Here is a 20,898-nt window from a genome sequence, read left to right on the forward strand (position 1 = left end):
CAATGAATTGACCTGGACTGGTTTTTGGATTTCGATTTTAATGGATGTTTTAATTAATTGTTTTAATTTTTAATATTTTGATTGTACTGTGGTTTTTTATGATGCTAGCATTGTATTATGCTTTTGTTAGGCCGCCCTGAGTCCCCCTTTGGGGGGAGAAGGGCGGGGTATAAATATAGGAAATAAATAAATAAATGCTGTTGGAACATGGCCAGACAGCCCGAAAAACTCACAGCAACCCAGTGATTCTGCCCTTGAAAGCCTTTGACAACACACCAAACAAAAGCATATACCCCACTTGTAATAAGGGATGGAGTCCTGAAAACAGAAGCTCTACTACCAGATAGCAAGAGATTGGAAGCATGCGTGCAAAAGCAAGCAGAGGGGAAAGAAAGGCAGGCAATGCAAGCCTCCTGTGCGGGACGGACGCAGGTGAAGGAAATGCTGCAAAGTGCCACAGGTGGCAAGGCTGGCTCTCTTTCTGGGGGAGGATCCAGAGCCAGGATCCGCTTCCCAGGAGCCCAGGGCAGACGGGACGGCTTTGGAAAGGTGAGACCCTTCCTTCCCTTCTTTCTCTCCCCTGGAAATAAATGCATTTGGGCCTCTCTCCTGGAGGAAGGGGCCCTGCAAAGGAGACTTTGAAGCTTTGCTGGGAAGAGTTTTGCCAACTGTGGAAGCCTTTTTTTGTATTCCTGCTTGCATTCCTGTCTCCAAGGAGCTATGAGGCCGGCAAACAAACAGCAGCCTCTTTAGGCATGGGCCAGCTTTGTCCCTTCAAATTGCATTATATAGTTGTTATAGACCAGGAATGGGCAAACTTTGGCCCTCCAGGTGTTTTGGACTTCAACTCCCACAATTCCTAGGCTGTCAGGAATTGTGGGAGTTGAAGTCCAAAACACCTGGAGGGCCAGAGTTTGACCATATGTAACACAATTTGATAAAATGTTCTGTTCCTGGTTTAAAAGTGTTATTTCCTTTAGTAGTACAGTCCTTACTTTGAAAGTAGTAATTCTACTCCAGGAACTTTGTTTTTGTGTCACAAACTTTGTTGAGACACGATGGGAGATTCATTGAAAAACTTGAGCCAAATGTACTGTAGGATAATGTCCATCCTGCAAAGACATTTTTTTTTTTGCATTTTAATAAACTTTCCCCATTTTTTATGATAGATCCAATTGGGGAATGACATTTATAACCCAGGAACAAAAAATTATTGTGTTACACAGAATTATTTGCCCAACAACCAGGTGCATCTACATTGGACATTGAAGGCAGTTTGGTACTATTTGAATTACGATGGAATGGTGGGAATTTTTAGGAGGCCTTTCGCCTTCTCTGCCCAAGAGTGTGCATTCCTCCTCGCCAAACGTATCTCGACTCTCGGTTAATCGGCACTCTCAAGCAACCGGGGGAATCATAGAAATCATACTTTAAATAAAAAGGTATTATTGCTATACAGGAAAATAGTAAAACTATGCCCCCCATCTATCATTCCATTTAATACAGTTGGAAACTGCATTATATAGTCAGTGTAGACTCAATGTAACATAATTGAACTGCATTATTATTAGTCTAGAGCAGACATAGGCAAACTATGGCCCTCCAGGTGTTTTGGACTTCAACTCCCACAATTTCTAACAAGTTTGCACATGCCTGGTCTACAGCAACCATACAATGCAATTTGAAGGGGGCTGCCTTACATTAAGTTTGTTTTTGTTTGCTTTCAATGTTTATTTATTTATCGTGTCAGGAGCAAACCAAAACAGTTGTATTGCATTAAAAACAAACAAACAAACAAAACATAAAGTTTGCAGACTTGGTATTCTATTAAATGTCCTTTGACCAGTAGCTGGCCACTTGGAGTGCCTCTGGTGTCGCTGCAAGAAGGTCCTCCATTGTGCATGTGGCAGGGCTCAGGTTGCATTGCAGTAGCTCATGGCTCTTCTCCACACTCACTTGTCGTGGATTCCACTTTGTAGCCCCATTTCCTAAGGTTGGCTCTGCATCTCGTGGTGCCAGAGCACAGTCTGTTCAGCGCCTTCCAAGTCACCCCTAAAGCGCCCCTAAAGTTCCCCACTGGCACAGTTACTTAACAAAAAATAACAAAAAAGTAGTTGTTATGTAGGGGCAAAGAAACAAAATATTTCCCCAAAAGGCAGAAGCCCCCTTTATAATGGGGAGGGCAAGGATGGACACCACAAAAGTTGAATCTTTTAAACTGCAAAAAACTATTGCCATAGCAATAACGACAAACAAGCATACGGGGGTGCAATCAAAGGGTTTGTCACAACCCCCAATTGGGCTCCAGAGCTTTTATAGTAAATGCAATATGCATTTTAATTCGTTTCCAAAGACAAATAATTTCATTGGTCTAAGTTAGCTGTGATTTACATTATAGCACACGTGGGATCCTAGCAATGGCACCACTGTAACATAACTATAGTCCATTGTTCTCTGACCATGACGGTATGTTATCTGTTAGTCTGTTGCAAACATGGCTTCAGAGCGACTGGGAACCTTGGGGATTCTAACTAGCCATCAGCTAGCTGGTTTTGTCCGGATATATTGTTAGCCTTGAATAGTAACTTCTCCTTTGGAGCAATGATTTCTCAAACAATCAGCATTTTTTGTAAACATAGGCCTACTGTAGAAATAGGTCAATATGGCAGTAAATCATGACATATGGGCATTGGGAACATCTCTGAAAATTCCCTTTTTAAGACCACGTCCCCTCTAGTTATAGTTGCGATACGGACCCCATCCAATTTTGGAAGCACTTTAGAAACTATTTTCCCCCACCCCCTAGTTTCGTAATGAGTATTGAAACAGGAAGTAGCCAGGCTTTGAAGCTGCAAGGCCATTCTATGCTAATCAAGGTGGCCAATTGCAACATTCACACCTGCCCCAAACAGATAAGAGTACTTTCTCCCACCCCGGACATTATTCCACAGGCATATAAACCCCACTTGCCTAGTTTCCAATAGACCTCAAGGCCTCTGATGATGCTTTCCATAGATGTGGGCGAAACATCAGGAGAGATTGCTTCTGGAATTATTTATTTAATTATTTAAAACACTTATATTCCGCCCTTCTCACCCCGAAGGGGACTCATAGGGCACACCATATACACGGCAAACATTCAATGCCTGGATACAATACATAAACATTAAAAAACATTTATCAAAATATCAAAATACACCATTTAAAATAACACCATTTAAAACCGTCCTAGCTATCCGCATCAAATCCGATTGGCCCTGTCATCTTTCCCATTGCAGCTTCATTGCCCTGTCCCGAAAGCTTGGTCCCACAACCAAGTTTTTACCATCCTTCTAAAGGACAGGAGGGAGGGGACCAACCTGATCTCACCAGGAAGGGAGTTCCATAGCTGGGGAGCAATCACTGAGAAGGCCCTGTCTCTCGTCCCCACCAATCGTGCCTGTGACAATGGCGGGATGGAAAGCAGGGCCTCCCCGGAGGATCTTAATCTCTGTAATGGTTCATAGGGGGAGATGCGTTCGGACAGGTAATTTGGGCTGAATGTAGCCATACAGCCTGGAAAACTTACAGCAACCCATTGTTTACACTGATCTCACAGACCGAATAATTATGTGTAGGACTTGGAGAAGTTTGACTGCAACTTCTGGATTCTACCAGCCGGTATGACAACTAGTATGACTCTGGAGACCAGGGTTCGAATCCCGGCTCATCCATAGATATCCCTGCGTGGTCTTCACCCCAAATCACCCAGAGATGTCTATGGATGAGCCAGGATTCTAACTCTCATCTCCAGAATCATAGTTTGCAAATGCAAACTTTCTCTGATGACATTTTGCCAAGAAACCCCCAAGATAGGTTCACCATAAGTTGGACATCTTGGAGGTTCACAACAACAACAACAACAACAACATCTTGAGGCAACTGGCCTTTAATATGGCTTCTCCATTGAAAGGTGTCTTAAATGAGCTTCATTGCCATATCAAGGCAGATTGTGTCATCCTGGGTTTTATAGGAAAAAATGCGGTTGTTATTCTGGGTGCTCTTTTTCCTTGGCCGAAGTCTTGTTTTGTGAAACCAGCTGTCATTTTGAAGCCACCTTTGACTATTTCGCCAATAAGGAAGTGAAATATACCCAGCTGATGAGGAAAAAGATCTCTGGACAGCCGATTAATGATTGCTAATGTCAATAGGGATATAAACCTTCCGAGGTTCAGGGAAAGAGCAGAGACGGGATGGTAGAACAACCAGTTCGAACAGTACTTTCCAGTTGTCCAAGCCAGTGGTAAGAACTGTACTTTTCCCATTTATTGTACTTTATTTTCCCCCCTTGTGATCTTAAAAAAGGCCAGGGTCAATTTGCTTTCCTTTCGGTGTTTTGAGATCTTAAACTCTGCCTGTTGAAGTGTTGCTTTTTTGGAACTGTAGGATGGAAAGAAAGTTTTGTTAAAAGTTTGTTCTAGATCAAGCATGGGCAAACTTTGGCCCTCCAGGTGTTTTGGACTTCAACTCCCACAACTCCTAACAGCCGGTAGGCTGTTAGGAATTGTGGGAGTTGAAGTCCAAAACACCTGGAGGGCCAAAGTTTGCCCATGCCCAATCTAGATTCTTTTCCTTTACCAGTCTTATCCAATAGATATACATTAAGTTTTGTCCCAGATCAAATTAAAAGCTCTTTCCGTGTCCCCAAAGAGCTTTATATACTGGGTTGCTGTGAGTTTTCCAGACTGTATGACGTTTTGCTCACATCTATCGCAGGCATCCTCAAAGGTTGAGAGGTCTGTTGGAAACTAGGAAAGTGGGGTTTATATATCTATGGAATGGATTTAGGAATTCTGGATAAAATATAATTTCCCTAGAAATGCAGGCATTTTTGAAGAGCAAGTCGGAGTGCTATGATTTTTTTTTAGCTTTGAATATGTTTTAATGGATTTTAACCGTGAATTTTAACACTTATATTTAATTCTATCTTAATGGTTGCCAATTTGTATACTTTAAATTGTGTGGTCATGCTTTTAATTGTAAGGTGCTTTGAGTCTCCTTCGGGAGAGATAAAGCCGGGTATAAATAAACATAGTAATAAAATAATAATAAAGGCATATGACTTCAATACAAACTTTGTGACAATAGTCTGGGGAGCTATTTAGCAAGATAAAGGTCCTCAAACAGAGCAGTTCAAATTTCATATTTCCAAGCAATGGTTGAGTATCTTTTATCCAGAATTCCTAAATCCAAAATACTAAAATAAACCCAAAGCTGTTTCACTTTGGTGGCTGAGAGAATGATGCCTTTGCTTTCTCTCCAAGCTATCTCATTATCTATATACATGCATATTGCAAAAGTAGTAGAAGTAATAATAATAATAATAATAATAATAATAATAATAATAATATTTTTGTGTCAGGAGCAACTTGAGAAACTGCAAGTCTCTTCTGTTGTGAGTGAATTGGCCATTTACAAGGATGTTGCCCAGAGGATGCCCAAATGTTTTAGCATCCTGTGGGAGGCTTCCCTCATGTCCACGCATGGGGAGCTGGAACTGACAGATGGCAGCTCACCCCACTTCTCGGATTTGAACCGCCAACCTTTCGGTCAGCAGTCCTGCCGGTACAAGGGTTTAACCCATTGTGCCATTGGGGACTCCTTTTATAATAATACTAATAATAAGAATAATAACAATAATAATCATAATAATTTGTACCAATGTTAGTGTTCAATCTAAGGTGACACTGAGATATTTAGGGCGGAGCAGTGTTTGAGCTCTTGGCCTTCCCAGGTAACTTTCAATTTCCTGTTGGCTTCATGGTTATGTAGATGGAAAGCACACACTTGTGTCTTGGCAGGGTTAGGCTTCAGGTGAGAGAGATCTGGAGAGATCTTTCAGGACATTAGGAAGTTGTTTTTCAACTTTTTAAAAAGTCTTTTGCTTGTGTTGCTAGGCCAAGGTTGTATTGTCGAAGGCTTTCCTGGCCAGAATCAGTGAGTTGCAGTAAGTTTTTCGGGCTGTATGGCCAGGGTGTTTCAGCAGCATTCTCACCTGACGTTTTGCCCACATCTCTGGCATTCATCCTTAGAGGTTGTGAGGTCTGTTGGAAACTAGGCAACTGGGGTTTATATATCTGTGGAACAATGTGCAGGGTGAGAGAAAGAACCCTTGTCTTCTTGAGGAAAAAGTGAATGTTGCAATTGGCCAGCTTAATTTGTATTTAATGGCCTTGCAGCTTCAAAGCCTGGCTAGTTGCTGCCAGGAGGAATCCTTTGTTGGGAGGTGTTAACAGGCCCCGATTGTTTCATGTCAGGAATTCCCCAGCTTTTTGAGTGTTGCTCTTCATTTACTGTCCCGATTTTAAAGTTTTTTTTAATACTGGTAGACAGATTTTGTTCATTTCCATGGTTTCCTCCTTTCTGTTGAAATTGTCCACATGCTTGTGGATTTCAATGGCTTCTCTGTGTAGTCTGACATGGTAGTTGTTAGAGTGGTCCAGCATTTCTGTTTTTCTCAAATAGCAGGTGCTCTGCTATGGCTGACTTCTCTGGTTGAATCAGTCTGCAGTGCCTTTTGTGTTCTTTGATTTGTGTTTGGGCAATGCTGCTGCGTTTGGGTGTCACTTTGTAGGCTAGTCTACAGCTGCATGGTATACAGTGTACTCCTGCAGAGGTGAGAGGATCCCTCTTGTCCTTTATGGAAAGTAGCATTTGTTGGATTTTCTTGGTGGGCATTCCATAGATATATAAACCCCACTTTCCTAGTTTCCAACAGACCTCTCAACCTTTGAGGATGCCTGCGATAGATGTGAGCAAAACGTCATACAGTCTGGAAAACTCACAGCAACCCAGTATATAAAGCTCTTTGGGGACACGGAAAGAGCCTCCTTGAAGACTGAGTACCGCATATACTCGAGTATAAGCCGACCCGACTATAAGCCGAGGCACCTAATTTTACGACAAAAAACTGGGAAAACATATTGACTCAAATATAAGCCGAGGGTGGGAAATGCAGCCACTACTGGTAAATTTCAAAATAAAAATAGATAGAAATAAAATTACATTAATTGAGGCATCAGGAGGTGAAATGTTTTTGAATATTTACATAAAACTGTAATTTGAGATAAGACTGCCCAACTCTGATTAAATCATTATTCTAAACTTCTTCAATGTAAATGTACTTACGTATCCTTCCAACAATAATGAAGAGAGTAAAATAATAAACGTAATAATAATAACAAAGTAAAATAATGGAAATGCAATAATAACAGTAATAATAGAGTAAAATATTAAATGTAATAATGGAGTAAAATGATAAATGCAATACTAATAAAGTAAAATGATAAATCTAATAATAATCATGAATAGTGTAAAATATTAATAATAATAATAATAATAATAGAGTAACATACTGTAAATGTAATAATAATACAGTAAAATAATACATGAAATAAAAATAATACTAATAACAGAGTAAAATAATGAATAACCTTGACTCGAGTATAACCCGAGGGGAGTTTTTTCAGCCTAAAAAAGGGGCTGAAAAACTAGGCTTATACTCGAGTATATACAGTAATTACAATTGGGCGTCCCCTAAGCAATATTTCTTGTAAACAGCTAATCTTTCCAACCCAAAAGCATTGCTTTACAACATTTTAGCCTGGAGATGTGTTTCTTTCCTCCAGAAATGGACGGACACCAATGGTCTTTATCAATACCACTTCTAAATATTATGTCTATTAACAACATATTAAAATAAACATATGCAGTTAAAATACACGAGCCAGTGAAGTCATATGTTCGAAAGAACATAATCAATACATATTAAACAGCAATATAACTTTAGCAGTGTTGCTATGCAAACAGTAAAGCGCTTTTATTTGCAGCTCTCCTTTTGCAAACAGGATTCCTTGGCTTTGCGCCACTTATCAGACTTGGGATGCCTCTGCAGTATTAGCAGATGTCTCTTTGCATCATGAGAGACTTTCTTCACAAACGGATGTATGGCTATGCTATATGTGTGTGGTTAAATCCACGTTGAGGAATCATCACTGGATATACCGACTGGAGCTGATGGGAGTTGTTTTCCAAAATATATGAAGGAATCAAAGCTTCCTACTGCTGGTTTTAAACAGTTATAGATAGGATTAGAAAAACCTTTTCCAATTGCGACCGACTTTACTGATGGTGACACAGCATGTTAAATTGCTGAGCTGCTGAACTTGCTGACTGAAAGGTTGGTGGTTTGAATCTAAGGAACGGGGTGTTAAGCCCAGCTTCTGCCAACCCAGCAGTTTGAAAACATGCAAATGTGAGTAGATCAGTAGGTACTGCCTTGGCAGGAAGGTAACGGCGCTCCATTCAGTCATGCTGGCCACATGACCTAGGAGGTGTCTATGGACAATGCTGGCTCTTCAGCTTAGAAATGGAAATGAGCACCATCCCCCAGAGTTGGGCACAACTAGACTTAATGTCAAGGGGAAAGCTTTCCCTTGCCCTTGGTAATGACGCTTTGTCTATTTTTTTTAAATCCCAATAATTCGTTTTAATTTTCTTTCTTTCTCCTCTCCTCTCAACTCAACAGTGAGGTGCTTGAAAGTGATACCTCTCATTAAATTGTAATATGGAACCAGTCGCAGGATCATGTCAGTATTACCTTTCCAGTTCGGAGTAAATTAAGAACCTGTCACAAAGCATAACGTTCACCTTTGTGATGCCAGTCATTCAACTAGGGTAATTTTGTTATATCTAGGGCTTGAAGTTTCTCTGTATTATTTTTAAGTCTTATTTTCTGATTGATCTTTCATACCCATGGAGGCTAGCAAGGTGATGTATTAGTTATAACGGGGAAAGGGAAATGTAAGTTGTGTATCTATCTATCCCTTCTCATCCTGTCCCCTTTTACTCTACTCTTCCTTAACTGGCAGCCTTCGGACAGCTTGGATCAAAGTTCAGGACATCAAATGTTCCATTGGCTAGGAGTGTCGCCATTTGCAGGCCAGGAACAGTCTGCTTTATAGTTTGCCTTGCAGTTCTTTTATTAATCCTGGAGGAAAAATTGTTTTGTGGATCTCCTTGGTTAGATGCCCACAGTGTTTTCAATACCCTGCTGGGCTTTTCCCACCAGCTATTTCCTGGTCACATAATATGGCAGCTCCGTCATTATGAAAAAATACATACCGTACCTGTCAGCACTGACCTTTGTCTCAAGTTATTTATGGTTGCATGAAAAGTTACCTGCGAAACTGAGACTTCAAATGGTATTTGCATCTCCCCAAGTTGCAAAAACAATCAAATGTGCAGTTACTCTTCTTGTGTTACTCTTCATATCTTTTTATGCAGTATAATAATAATAATAATAATAATAATAATAATAATACATTTTATTTATATTCTGCTTTATCTCCCCGGAGGGACTCAGAGCAGATTACAGTTTTACATATATAAGGCAAACATTCAGTGCCTTTTTACACAGTGAAACAATGAATACAATACACAAACAGAGATAAATATCTTCTCTTAACATCTCCTGGGTCTGGAGGCAATGCTCAACTCTGGCCATGGGGAGGTGCTCTTGTTCCATTTTTCCATGCCAAGGAGTCTGTTGCCATAGACTTCTCCGATTATGTTGCCTGCATATCTGCATGAAGTGGCCTTTTACCTCTCCGCCAAGGCGGTACCTATTGATCTACTTGTATTACATGTTTTCGAACTGCTAGGTAGGTGGAAGCTAGGGCTGACAGCTGGGAGCTCACCCCGACTTGTAAGGCTTGTTCTTGTGCAGCAAAATCAGGCCTTCAGTTTCGTTTTTAGAGCTCCCCTTCTAAGCTACTTCCATGTTTTCTCATTATTATTACTACGATTATATTGTCTTAAATTAGGTCCATAATGGAATCATTAAGGAACTGAAGCAATCTGCTGAACAGGTTTTCAGAGTCTTGGTCCTACAGAGATAAAGATTTGCCGACACCATGACTTTTCACTACAACAAAGCCTTTGAGAATGCAAAGTATCCTTCCTCAGAGTCCCTGGAGGCAGATGACCCCGGCTATCACTATGCGGAAACACTGGAGATGGACCGAATGTAAGTCTGAAGCAGAGTCCATTATGACTACGGGCTTAAGATAGATAACTTCCTGTGCAGTATTATCTGAAGATAGGTTGCATGGGATCATGATGTTAGTAGTGCATTCAGGATTGCACTGTTGGGTTCTTTTCCTAGGGCATAAGATCTCCTTTGAACCTCAGTCAATTGCATGGAAGGCATATTCCCTATTTGCTTGTGCCTTATTTTAGTGTAATTTCTCACTAGGTACCAAGTCCTATCTCCTTCCAAAGAACAATCATTGGGTTCTTGACCAAAGAAGTCTCAGAATGTATGGTGAGGCAAAATTGATGAGAGTAATGGGTGAAGATGAGTAAAAAAGTTTACATAAGGTGAAACCAATGTTGGAGACAAACCATGTAGGGTAAGGCCAATCAACATCAACCAATGAAAAACCAGAACAAAGTAGAGACAACAGGATTCTCACAGATCATATTCCAATTCAGATTCACTGACATGTGAGCTAATCTTTTTTATTTCATTATAGATACTTTTCTGGAATTCTGTTCCAAAATAGCATAATTATCTGGACCTGTTGCAGTCTGGCTTTAGGCCGGGACATGGAACTGTAACAGCCTTGGTCGCCTTAGTGGATGATCTATGCAGAGAACTGAACAGAAGGTAGTGTGTCCCTGTTGGTTCTCCTGGACCTCTCAGCAGCCTTCGCTATTATAGACCACGGTATCCTTCTGAGACGCCTCACAGAATGAGGTTTGAGGGCACTGTTTCACAGTAGCTCTGGTCCTTCCTGGACGGTCATTCTCAGTAGGTGTTGGGGGACACCTGCTCAGTCCCACAGCCTTTATCTTCTGGGGTCCCACAGGGTTCAATAGTGTCCCCCATGTGGTTTAACATCCACATGAAGCCGCCAGGAGAAATCATCTGGAATTTTGGAGTTTGGTGCCACCTGTATGCAGATGACATCCAACTCTATCACTTCTTTCCACTTGCTGCTAGGGAGGCTGTTCAGGTCCTGATCCAGTGCTTGGTCACTGTGGTGATCTGGATGAGGATCAACAAATTGAATCTGAATCCAGGCAAGACGGAGGTACTCCTGGTCACTCACAAGACCGAACAGGGTATGGGGTTACAGCCTGTGCTGGATGGGGTTACATTCCCTCTGAAGTCACAGGTTTACAGCTTGGGAGTCCTCCTGAATTCATCACTGAGCCTCGAACTCCAAGTTTTGATGGTGGTCAGGGGAGCATTTGCACAATTAAAACTTGTGCGCCAGTCTGCTATCGAGCACAATTGAAAGTGCTGGATTTAGACTATAAATCCCTAAATAGTTCAAGCCCAGCTTACCTGTCCGAGTGTATCTCCTCCTATCAACTACTTTGGAGGTTAAGATCTTCTGGGGAGGCCCTGCTCTCGGTCCCAGCTCCTTCGCAGGGGTGGTTGGTGGGACAAGACACAGGGCCTTCTCAGTGATGGCCCCTTGGCTGTGGAATTCCCTCCCAAGCAAAATCAGATCAGCTCCCTCCCTCCTGACATTTAGAAAGAAATTAACAACGTGGCTGTGGGAACAAGTCTTTGAACAATAATTCAGTTCAATAAGTAGATTATGAGTTTGGATTGTGTGGTTTTTTTATCTAGTGGTTTTAATGTTTAGATGTTTCTAACTTTCTGATTTTAATGTATATGTTTTTATTTGCGTGTCTGTTCATGCGGTATTAAATTGTTGCCTACTTGTAAGTTGCTCTGAGTCCCCTTTGGGGTTGGGAAGGGCGGGGTATAAAATAGTAAATAAATAAATAATTTTGAGCCACTTTGAGCCTCCTTTGGGAGAGATAAAGCAGTATATAAATCTGTATAAATAAAAATGTAATGTTTGTTTGTGAGGTTAACATAACTCAAAAACCACTGGACGAATTGACACCAAATTTGGACACAATGCACCTATCAGGCCAACGAGTGACCATCACTCATAAAACACTGAAAAACACAGCAGAAGAGACTTAAAAAGCCAAAAACACACACATTACAATGCATACACAAAACTACACACACATATATGCAAACACACATATACACATATACACACACATATACACGCACACAAAACACACAGCAACGCGTGGCAGGGGATGGCTAGTAAATACAATAAATATAGTAATAATAATAATCTCTTTTTGCGCAGGAGATCTGCTGAAAGAAGCACTTCTTTCCATTACAACCCTTATGATTCCTCTCCCTACCATTCCTATGGAGAGCACAATGAGGAAGGGACACGGAGGCAGACTCCCTCCATTCATATACCCATGAACTCAATGCGGATTCTGGATTCCGGTACCGAGTACGGGTTAAGAGATTCTTCATTTGGAACACCCACTTCAAATCCATATAGAAATGCACATGGTATGTAACTGTAGTGTGTATGTGTGTGAGAGAAAGAGAGAATGGGGAGAGACAGGTTGAGGACTGAGGATTCACACCCAACTTCAATTCTAACCTCATGGACTATGGCTAGTGAGACTGCAGCACAATCCAAGGACTACCCAGGCTTGACTTTGTTGAGATTACACAGTTAAATCCATGATTCCCAATCTTTTGTTGGCCCTGCCCCTTGAGTGTCATCCCTAAAATCCTGATGACATATCATTCTTATTGTTTCCAAGGTGAACTCCTATTAACTCATGTGGAGGAAGCCTCAAAGGCCATTAACTTGGTCTAAACAACCTTCCAATTAGCATGGCATCCATAAAAGAGAATAAAAGAACTAATTGATTTGAATCTCCTGCATCGAATTCAGGGTCACTTCATTTCAAAGTGTCTTTGGGGAGAATCTCAGAGAATATATCCTGTTGCCTGACATTAGTGTTCTTGCAGCTGATCTGCCCTGTACAGTCTGATTTTAATGTCAAAAAGTTGAATGTCACAATATATATTTATATACTATCTATGAGGCCCCCAGTCCCATAAGAAATGCCAAAAATAAAAATCACTGTTAAATCATTCTTGAATTGCACCCCCTTGAATTGATTCCTTTGTTGAATTAAACTGTCTTAATTTGGCCAATGTATTTGTATCCGGGAAGGGGGGGGGAGATAATCTTACGGTTCAAAGTCTAAATACCCTAAAGTAGTGGTTCTCAAAGTGTGCTCCCAGGAGCCCTTGGGTTTCTACTGTTATTACAAAGGCTAGGTGACCATCTATTGGGGGTGCTTTGATATTGCTTTTCCTGCATGACAGAAGGACGTTGGACTGCATGGACACTGGGGTTGTTGTTGTTGTTGTTAGAATCATAGAATCACAGAGTTGGAAGAGACCTCATGGGCCATCCAGTCCAACCCCCTGCCAAGAAGCAGGAAAATCACATTCAAAGCATCCCTGACAGATGACCATCCAGCTCTGTTTATTGTTGTTGTTGTTGCTGTTGCTGTTGCAAAGGCTGGGTGGCCATCTGCTGGGGGTGCTTTGATTGTGCTTTTCCTGCATGGTAGAAAGAAGGGGGTTGGATTTGATGGCCATCTGTTGGGGGTGCTTTGATCATGCTTTCTCAGCATGCAGAAGGAAGTTGGACTGTATGGCCCCTGAGGTTGCTCCTATTATTATTATTATTATTATTATTATTATTATTATTTAGGGCTTGATGGCCATCTGTTAAGGGTGCTTTGATTGTGCTTTTCCTGCATGGCAGAAGGGAATTGGACTGAATGGCCCCTGAGATTGCTCCTATTGCTATTACTATTATTAGTACAAAGACTGGATGACCATCTGTTGGGAGTGCTTTGTTTGTGCTTTACCTGCATGGCAGAAGGGAGTTGGACTGTATGGCCCCTGAGGTTGCTCCTATTATTATTATTATTATTATTATTATTATTATTATTTATTAGGGCTTGATGGCCATCTGTTAAGGGTGCTTTGATTGTGCTTTTCCTGCATGGCAGAAGGGAATTGGACTGAATGGCCCCTGAGATTGCTCCTATTGCTATTACTATTATTAGTACAAAGACTGGATGGCCATCTGTTGGGAGTGCTTTGTTTGTGCTTTACCTGCATGGCAGAAGGGAGTTGGACTGGATGGGCCCTGAGGTTGCTCCAATTATTGTTGTTATTATTATTATTATTGTTAATGTTATTGTTATTGTTAAGGCTGACTGGCCATCTGTTGGGGGTGCTTTGATTGTTCTTTCCCTGCATGGCAGAAGGGAGTTGGACTGGGTGGCCTCTGGGGTCTTCCACTGAAAAACTGTTAAGTTTCTGTTGGTCAAAAAGTTTACCTGTATCAGATATATATACCATATGGATTTAAGCTAGGCCTGGGCCAACTTCAGCCTGCCCTCCAGGCATTTTGGACTTCAACTCCCACAATTCCTAACAGCCAGTAGGGGAGACAATATGGAAACCTTTCATCAACAATAAGCATACGAGCTCAAGCCAGTGTTTGGTTCATCCAATGCCTGTGGGAAGAGGGCAGTTTGAGGGCAATAGGACCCATAGGCCTTGGTTTCTGCACAGTAATACATTTGAGTCTAGGCTTCATACTGCATATGCAGCTTCACATGTGTCAATGCTGTTCCATTCATAATAAGAGCGATAAATATCTGCTGATGAACATCTAGCACTTTCAACGAGAACATTTCAGACCGAGTTGTATCCCTTGCCCTCCTGTGTGTTTTGGCAAGCATTCAGGAGGAGACGCATGCTATACTAGTTCTGCATTCTTCTTTTGTCTTCAACAGTTAATCCTTCATTTGACTATGAGGCGGAATTTGCACAGACTTTACCTGCGGACAGTAATGCTCCGAATCACCATTATACACGGAAACCTTCTGCTCCATCCAATGGAGGTAAAACCTAGTGACATCGTTGAATAGCACTATATAACATAATTCTTGTTCCTGGGTTATAAATACCATTATTTCCTCATTGGTTCTATCATAAAAACATGGAAAGATTTATTAAACTGCCAAGACTTGGCTTTTGTGGGAAGGACCCCCTGCTATAACACATTTTGCAATAGCTCTTCAATGAAGATCTCGTCAACGAGTCTCAACCAATTCAACATAGTTTGTGCCACAAAAACAAAGTTCCTGGTGTAGAACAACTACTTTCAAAGTAAATCCTGCTCAATTAATCAGGAAATAACACTTTCAAACCAGGAACAGAACATTTTCAGAGTGTAATTTGCCCCCAAAACAGTGTAGTGTAGTAGAGCTGTGATGCAATGATTATTCCTGCTTGTTAGGCATGTTGATTCTAGAATTCTGCCACTGTCCAGTTAAGAACCCTTTTTTTCTAGAATTGTTGCATAAGTGCCATGAGGATCACTATCTTTCAAATAGCTAGAGTCATGGGGAAGTGATATTGTGCTCTTAACAACATTCGTGATCCTTTTTTCTGCTGCTGGCTTTGGTGGCAGAGTACAAGAAAAGTTATTTTGATGTGAAATGCAACTTTTATAGTTCTTGCAAAGCTAAGATGGAACCATTTTTGACCAAAGGAATTGAAAGAGTCCCTTTTTTCACATAACTTACTTTATTGAAACAGTCGCTGTCCAAATATAGATCACCTCCCTCTGAACAATGAATGGTGCAAGATATGGAGAAAGCAAGTAGTGCTTCGAAGACCAAACCCTTTGATTCTTTGGAATGGCTGCACAAGAAACGTATCTGGGGTGAAAGCCCTTTGTCCACTACCATTTTCTTAAATCCAGATTCTGGAAGTGTTAGCGGTCAGGAAAGAGAGGGTTCTGTTTTCCCAACTCAGTGTTCTTCCCGAACCTTTAACATTCAGATACCTGTTTCTTCTCGCTCTGAAGTGGAAGGTACTTCATATAAATACTAAGTGTGGAAAAGTCACCTATGGCTATTCCATTCTGTAGTGCAGAGCTTCCCAAACTTTCCATATTGGGGACACACTTTTGTGACATGGTCATTCTGCTTTATTGTCAAACTGGAGGTCAAACCAAACCCTTATAAGAGTACCATGCTCTCTCTCTATAATTATATAGTCTGACTTGGCCAGGGTGGTCCACACCTTGGTTACATCCAAACTGGACTATTGCAATGCGCTCTACGTGGGGCTGCCCTTGAAGACGGCCCGGAAATTTGAACTGGTACAACGGGCGGCAGCCAGGCTCCTTACTGGAGTAAACTATAGGGAGCATACAAAACCCCTATTAAAACAGATTCATTGGCTGCCGATAAGTTGCCGAGCCAAATTCAAGGTGCAGGTCATGACCTATAAAGCCCTAAACTGTTTGGGCCCTGCCTATCTCCGCGATCGCATCTCCTTCTATGAACCGGCGCGAACTCTAAGATCTTCCGGTGAGGCCCTTCTCTCGGTCCCACTACCGTCTCAAGTGGGGACGAGAGAGAGGGCCTTCTCAGTGGTGGCCCCCCGCCTCTGGAACACTCTTCCAGGGGAAATAAGACAGGCCCCATCCCTCCCCTCCTTTCGTAAGAGCTTGAAGATCTGGTGGTTTCAACAAGTTTTTGAAAATGGCCAGTTCTAACTCATCCCTATACATTGTCAAATACAGCCTTATTCTTCCTACCAATTACCCAGATCATTTCCTCTAGTCGGCCCTGGAATGAACAGCCACAGACCCGTACCTAATATTATTGTTGCCTGCCATAGCATTGCATTTAATTCCCGGGCCCCCTAGAATTTTTGGGCTTGCACAAATCTTGGCCCGGTCTTTTAAATTTTTAAAAATGCCTTGAACAGGCAGGATTACTTTAAATATATGTGTGTTATGGCGACAATGTTTATGCATATTTTGTTTTGTTAATCTTATGGTTATGTTGTTTTTACTTTGTATGTTCTGTGATTTTTACCTGGGAACCGCTCTGAGTCCCCTCGGGGAGATAGAGCGGTATATAAATAAAGTGTTTTTATTATATATACAGGGGCGGCTTGTCCATTACGCGAAGTAAGCGGTCGCAGAACACTTTTTTTTTGCCAGGGGTGCAGAGGCGCCTCTGTAAATGCCCCTCGACTGCCACTTGAGGAGCGCCCCCTCAGCTCACAACAGCCCTAGCAGTCCGTGGGGAGCTTCGGCTTTCTTGCCTCGCTGCCGGGTGATCCTCTTCCCAAAGGGGCCGGGCCCTTGAGCCTTGCCTCTCGTTCCTGCTCCACCCGGCCACCGGGTGCGCGAGCAGAGCCGCGCTCAATCGTTCTCTGCGTTCGATCCCTTCCCCATGACCGGCTCCCTTTCCTGATTCCCCGGCGCTCCACCCGCCTCCTCTCCTCTTCCCAATCCACGGGTGGGCCAAGGGGACGGAGCCACCGTGCCTGGCCCGCTTCAGGTCCGGAGGCGTGTCTGAAGACCCCAGCGTGCGCACCAAAAGTTGCCTCTTCTCCTGACTTTCGCTTCAGCCATTGGGACCGAGAGTGAGAGAGAAAGAGAGCCCCTCCAGCTGGAGGTATCTCCCACCTCCGCTTCCTCCTTTGTTTTTGCACCTACCTTCAGGAAAGGTGGGCATCTCCACCTCTCTCTCTCTCTCTCTCTCTCTCTCTCTCTCGGTCCCAATGGCTGAGGAGAAAGTCAGGAGAAGAGGTGACTTTTGGTGCACACGCCGGGGTCTTCAGGCACGCCTCCGGACCCAAAGCGGGCCAGGCAAGGGAGCAAATGTGGCAAGGTGAACTATTACTGGGATGTATAGTTCACCTACAATCAAAGAGCATTCTGAACTCCACCAATGACGGAATTGAACCAAATATGGCACACAGAACTCCCACGACAAACAGAAAATATATATCAATGATTAGTTGGGGGGGGGGGGGAGGAATACTGTTTGCTTACCGTTGAAAATTACCAGAGAAAATTACCTCTGTATATATATAGTATTATATTATATTTATACCCTACTCTATTTCTCCTGAAGGAGACTCAAACTGGCTGTACATATAAAATTTTGTGTGTGTGTGTGTATATAATTTATTTTATTTATACCCTACTCTATTTCTCTTGAAGGAAACTGAAAGCAACTATACATATAAAATTACGCGCGCGCACGTGTGTGTGTGTGTATATGTACACACACACACACACCCTGCTTTATCTCTCCTGAAGGAGACTCAAAGTGGCTATACATATAATATATAATTATCTTTATTTATACCCCACTTTTCTCCCCGTGGGGATTCATGGCGGCTAACACTCCACAAGTTGAAAAGGTGCATTACAAAAGTTTTAAAGAACAATTAAATAGTAACAGTCTGGTTAAAACAGAATTAGGATACAGTAAGTACGCTGGAATTATATGCTTCATACAATCTTTACTGTATACAGTAAACGAAGTTAGGACATTTTTCCTTTACATGTCTTATGTCCTACATTAAATTCTTGTGTAGCTTCCTATATAGCTGCTCCATCACAAACATAATTTTATTTTCTGAATGAGAAAGTTATCCCTTTTAGTGGTAATTATTACTGCAGGTCAATCAACAAGTTGTGTAAATTATAAATATTATAACAGTCCCTACACTTGAATAGCAGCAGCACTCCACTTCTGCAGTGATTAAACCTCTCTGGATGTTTTTAAATAGAGGCTGGATGGCCATCTGTTGGGAGGGCTTTGATTGTGCATTCCTGCCTGGCTAATAAAAGGGTTAGACTAGATACACTTTGGGGATCCCTTCCAACTCTGATGAAATATAGACTGCCTGAGAGTCAAATGGAGTCTCCTTCTCTGGAAATTTTTGAATGAAGGCCATCAGTTGGGAGGGCTTTTTGGCTCAACGTTTGGTTTTTTAGCTTCTTAAAAATATGCATTTTCCATTCTTTGTCAACTTCAACCAGAGGAGTAACAGGTGAGACATTGATTCAGATTTTGTGACATCTTCTGGTATGCTTTGATTATAGTTATGACACCCTGGAGCCAGTGAGGAGGAAAAGAAAGAAGGAAAGGGATATTGTGATGCCCTTTTTTCTATTTTGAAAGCTAACTGAATGCTTAACTTGTATATTTTGCAGATGAAAAATTAATTGGTGAGCTCATAGCCATGTCCACACGTGAAAGGATTAAAGCAATCCAGAAGATTCCAAAACCAATGAAAGAAAAGCGAAATATCAGGTAACATGAATGATAATAATAGTAATAACAAGAATAATAATAGTAATATTAAGAATAATTGTATTGCCCACCTCTCCCTGCAGCTCTAATCCGTAAGTGCCTTAGTTGGAAAAGAGACAAAACATCTATACTGTTTTCAAAAGTGCATTCTCTTTTATTAATTGCTCATTAGAAAACAACAACAACTGTGTTTGTGAATTAACTAATGCAAAATGCGACCTGATAGTTTAAATATAACGATGTTTTCAAATATGCAATTGATGTCTGCTTGGAAGGAGTTACTGCAATTTGCTCCAGAACTTTATTTGGGGGAAGTTTTGGATTATGTTTTACATAATGTCTTATGAAGTATTTCAAACTTCAATGATCAAGAAATTACAACAACAAAAACAACAACAACAACAACATGTTTAGAGAGGAAGGAGGTACACCATGTTAATGAGCCCTTGGGGAGGTCAAAATGTCCTTATAGGTGGTTCATGAAGGCTTGAAGAAATGCCCAGGTCAGGGTGAGCTCCTGACCTTTAGCCCAGCTTCTGCCTACCTAGCAGTTCGAAAGCAAAATGTGGGTAGATAAATAGGTACCACTTAAAAGCGGGGAGGTATTTAAGGCACCCATAAGGAAATGCCAGAAAAATATCAGTGATTTGATCAAGGAGGAAATTTACAAACAAAGCTCTTTGGCAGGGAAGATGGAGCGACAGCACCCCACCCTCAATGGCTAGAACCGAGCACAGCTTCCAAGATGCCGATGATGGGAAAAGCCTATATATACCTCTATCTATGTAGAATTGACTGTCTTGTCAATGTATAAACAGCATTGAATGTTTGCTGTATATGTGTGTTCTGTGATCCAGCCTGAGTTCCCTTTAAGAAGAGAGGAATATAAATATGGTAAATAAATAAATTAACTTAAAGAACAGAAGTATTTGGCTGGTGATAGACATCCCTTGTGCAAGGCTTCATTACAATACATCAAATCATTTAAAGCAGCGTTTCTCAACCTGGCAGTTGCAACCCGTGGGGGGAAGGGTCATGAGGGGGTTTCAGAGGGGTCGCCAAAGACCATCAGGAAACGGTATTTTCTGTTGGTCATGGGGGATCTGTGTGGCAAATTTGGCCCATTTCTATCATCAGTGGGGGTTGGAATGCTCATTGATTGTAGATGAACTATAAATCCCAGCAACTACAACTCCCAAATGTCAAGGTCTGTTTTTTCCAAACTCCACCAGTGTTCACATTCGGGCATATTGAATATTTGGTCAAGTTTGGTCCAGATCCATTGTTTGAGTCCAGAGTGCTCTTTGGATGTAGGTGAACTACAACTCCAAAACTGAAAGTCAATGCCCACCAAACCCATCCAGTATTTTCTGTTGGACATGGGAGTTCTGTGTGCCAAGCTTTTTTCAATTCCATCATTGGAGGAGTTCAGAATGCTCTTTGATTGTAGTTTAACTATAAAACCCAGCAACTACAACTCCCAAATGACAAAATCAACCCACCCCACCCCAAAAAACCCCACCAATATTCAAATTTGGGCATATTTGTGCCAAATTTGGTCCAGTGAGTGAAAATACAACCTGCATATCAGATATTTACATTACAATTCATAACAGTAGGAAAATTATAGTTATGAAGGAGCAACAAAATAATTTTATTGTTGGGAGTCATCACAACATAAGAAACTGCATTAAGAGGTCTCAGCATTAGGAAAGTTTAGAAACACTGATTTAAAGGTTATGAAATTGACTATTTAGTAGTGAAAAAATGTTCTCAACACTTGTT

At 41.5% G+C, this 20,898-nt stretch overlaps 1 protein-coding gene across 2 annotated transcripts in view; it reads left to right on the forward strand.

Moving 5' to 3' along the window:
- Window positions 1-462: 462 nt before the first annotated feature.
- Window positions 463-20,898, forward strand: part of TMC5 (transmembrane channel like 5) — a 44,291-nt gene continuing 23,855 nt past the window's right edge. The window contains exons 1-5 of one of the 2 annotated variants that reach the window (XM_060786306.2): window positions 463-549; window positions 9,864-10,066; window positions 12,228-12,445; window positions 14,773-14,880; window positions 19,014-19,113. In XM_060786306.2, coding sequence (XP_060642289.2) covers window positions 9,954-10,066; window positions 12,228-12,445; window positions 14,773-14,880; window positions 19,014-19,113 — 539 coding nt within the window. In that variant the 5' untranslated portion in view covers window positions 463-549; window positions 9,864-9,953. Of the gene's footprint in view, window positions 550-4,228; window positions 4,283-9,863; window positions 10,067-12,227; window positions 12,446-14,772; window positions 14,881-19,013; window positions 19,114-20,898 lie in introns of those variants that run through there. The other variant, XM_067460954.1, reaches the window with a different exon arrangement.

This window comes from Anolis sagrei, chromosome X (genome assembly GCF_037176765.1).
Source record: "Anolis sagrei isolate rAnoSag1 chromosome X, rAnoSag1.mat, whole genome shotgun sequence".
In the NCBI taxonomy this organism is placed as follows: domain Eukaryota; kingdom Metazoa; phylum Chordata; class Lepidosauria; order Squamata; family Dactyloidae; genus Anolis; species Anolis sagrei.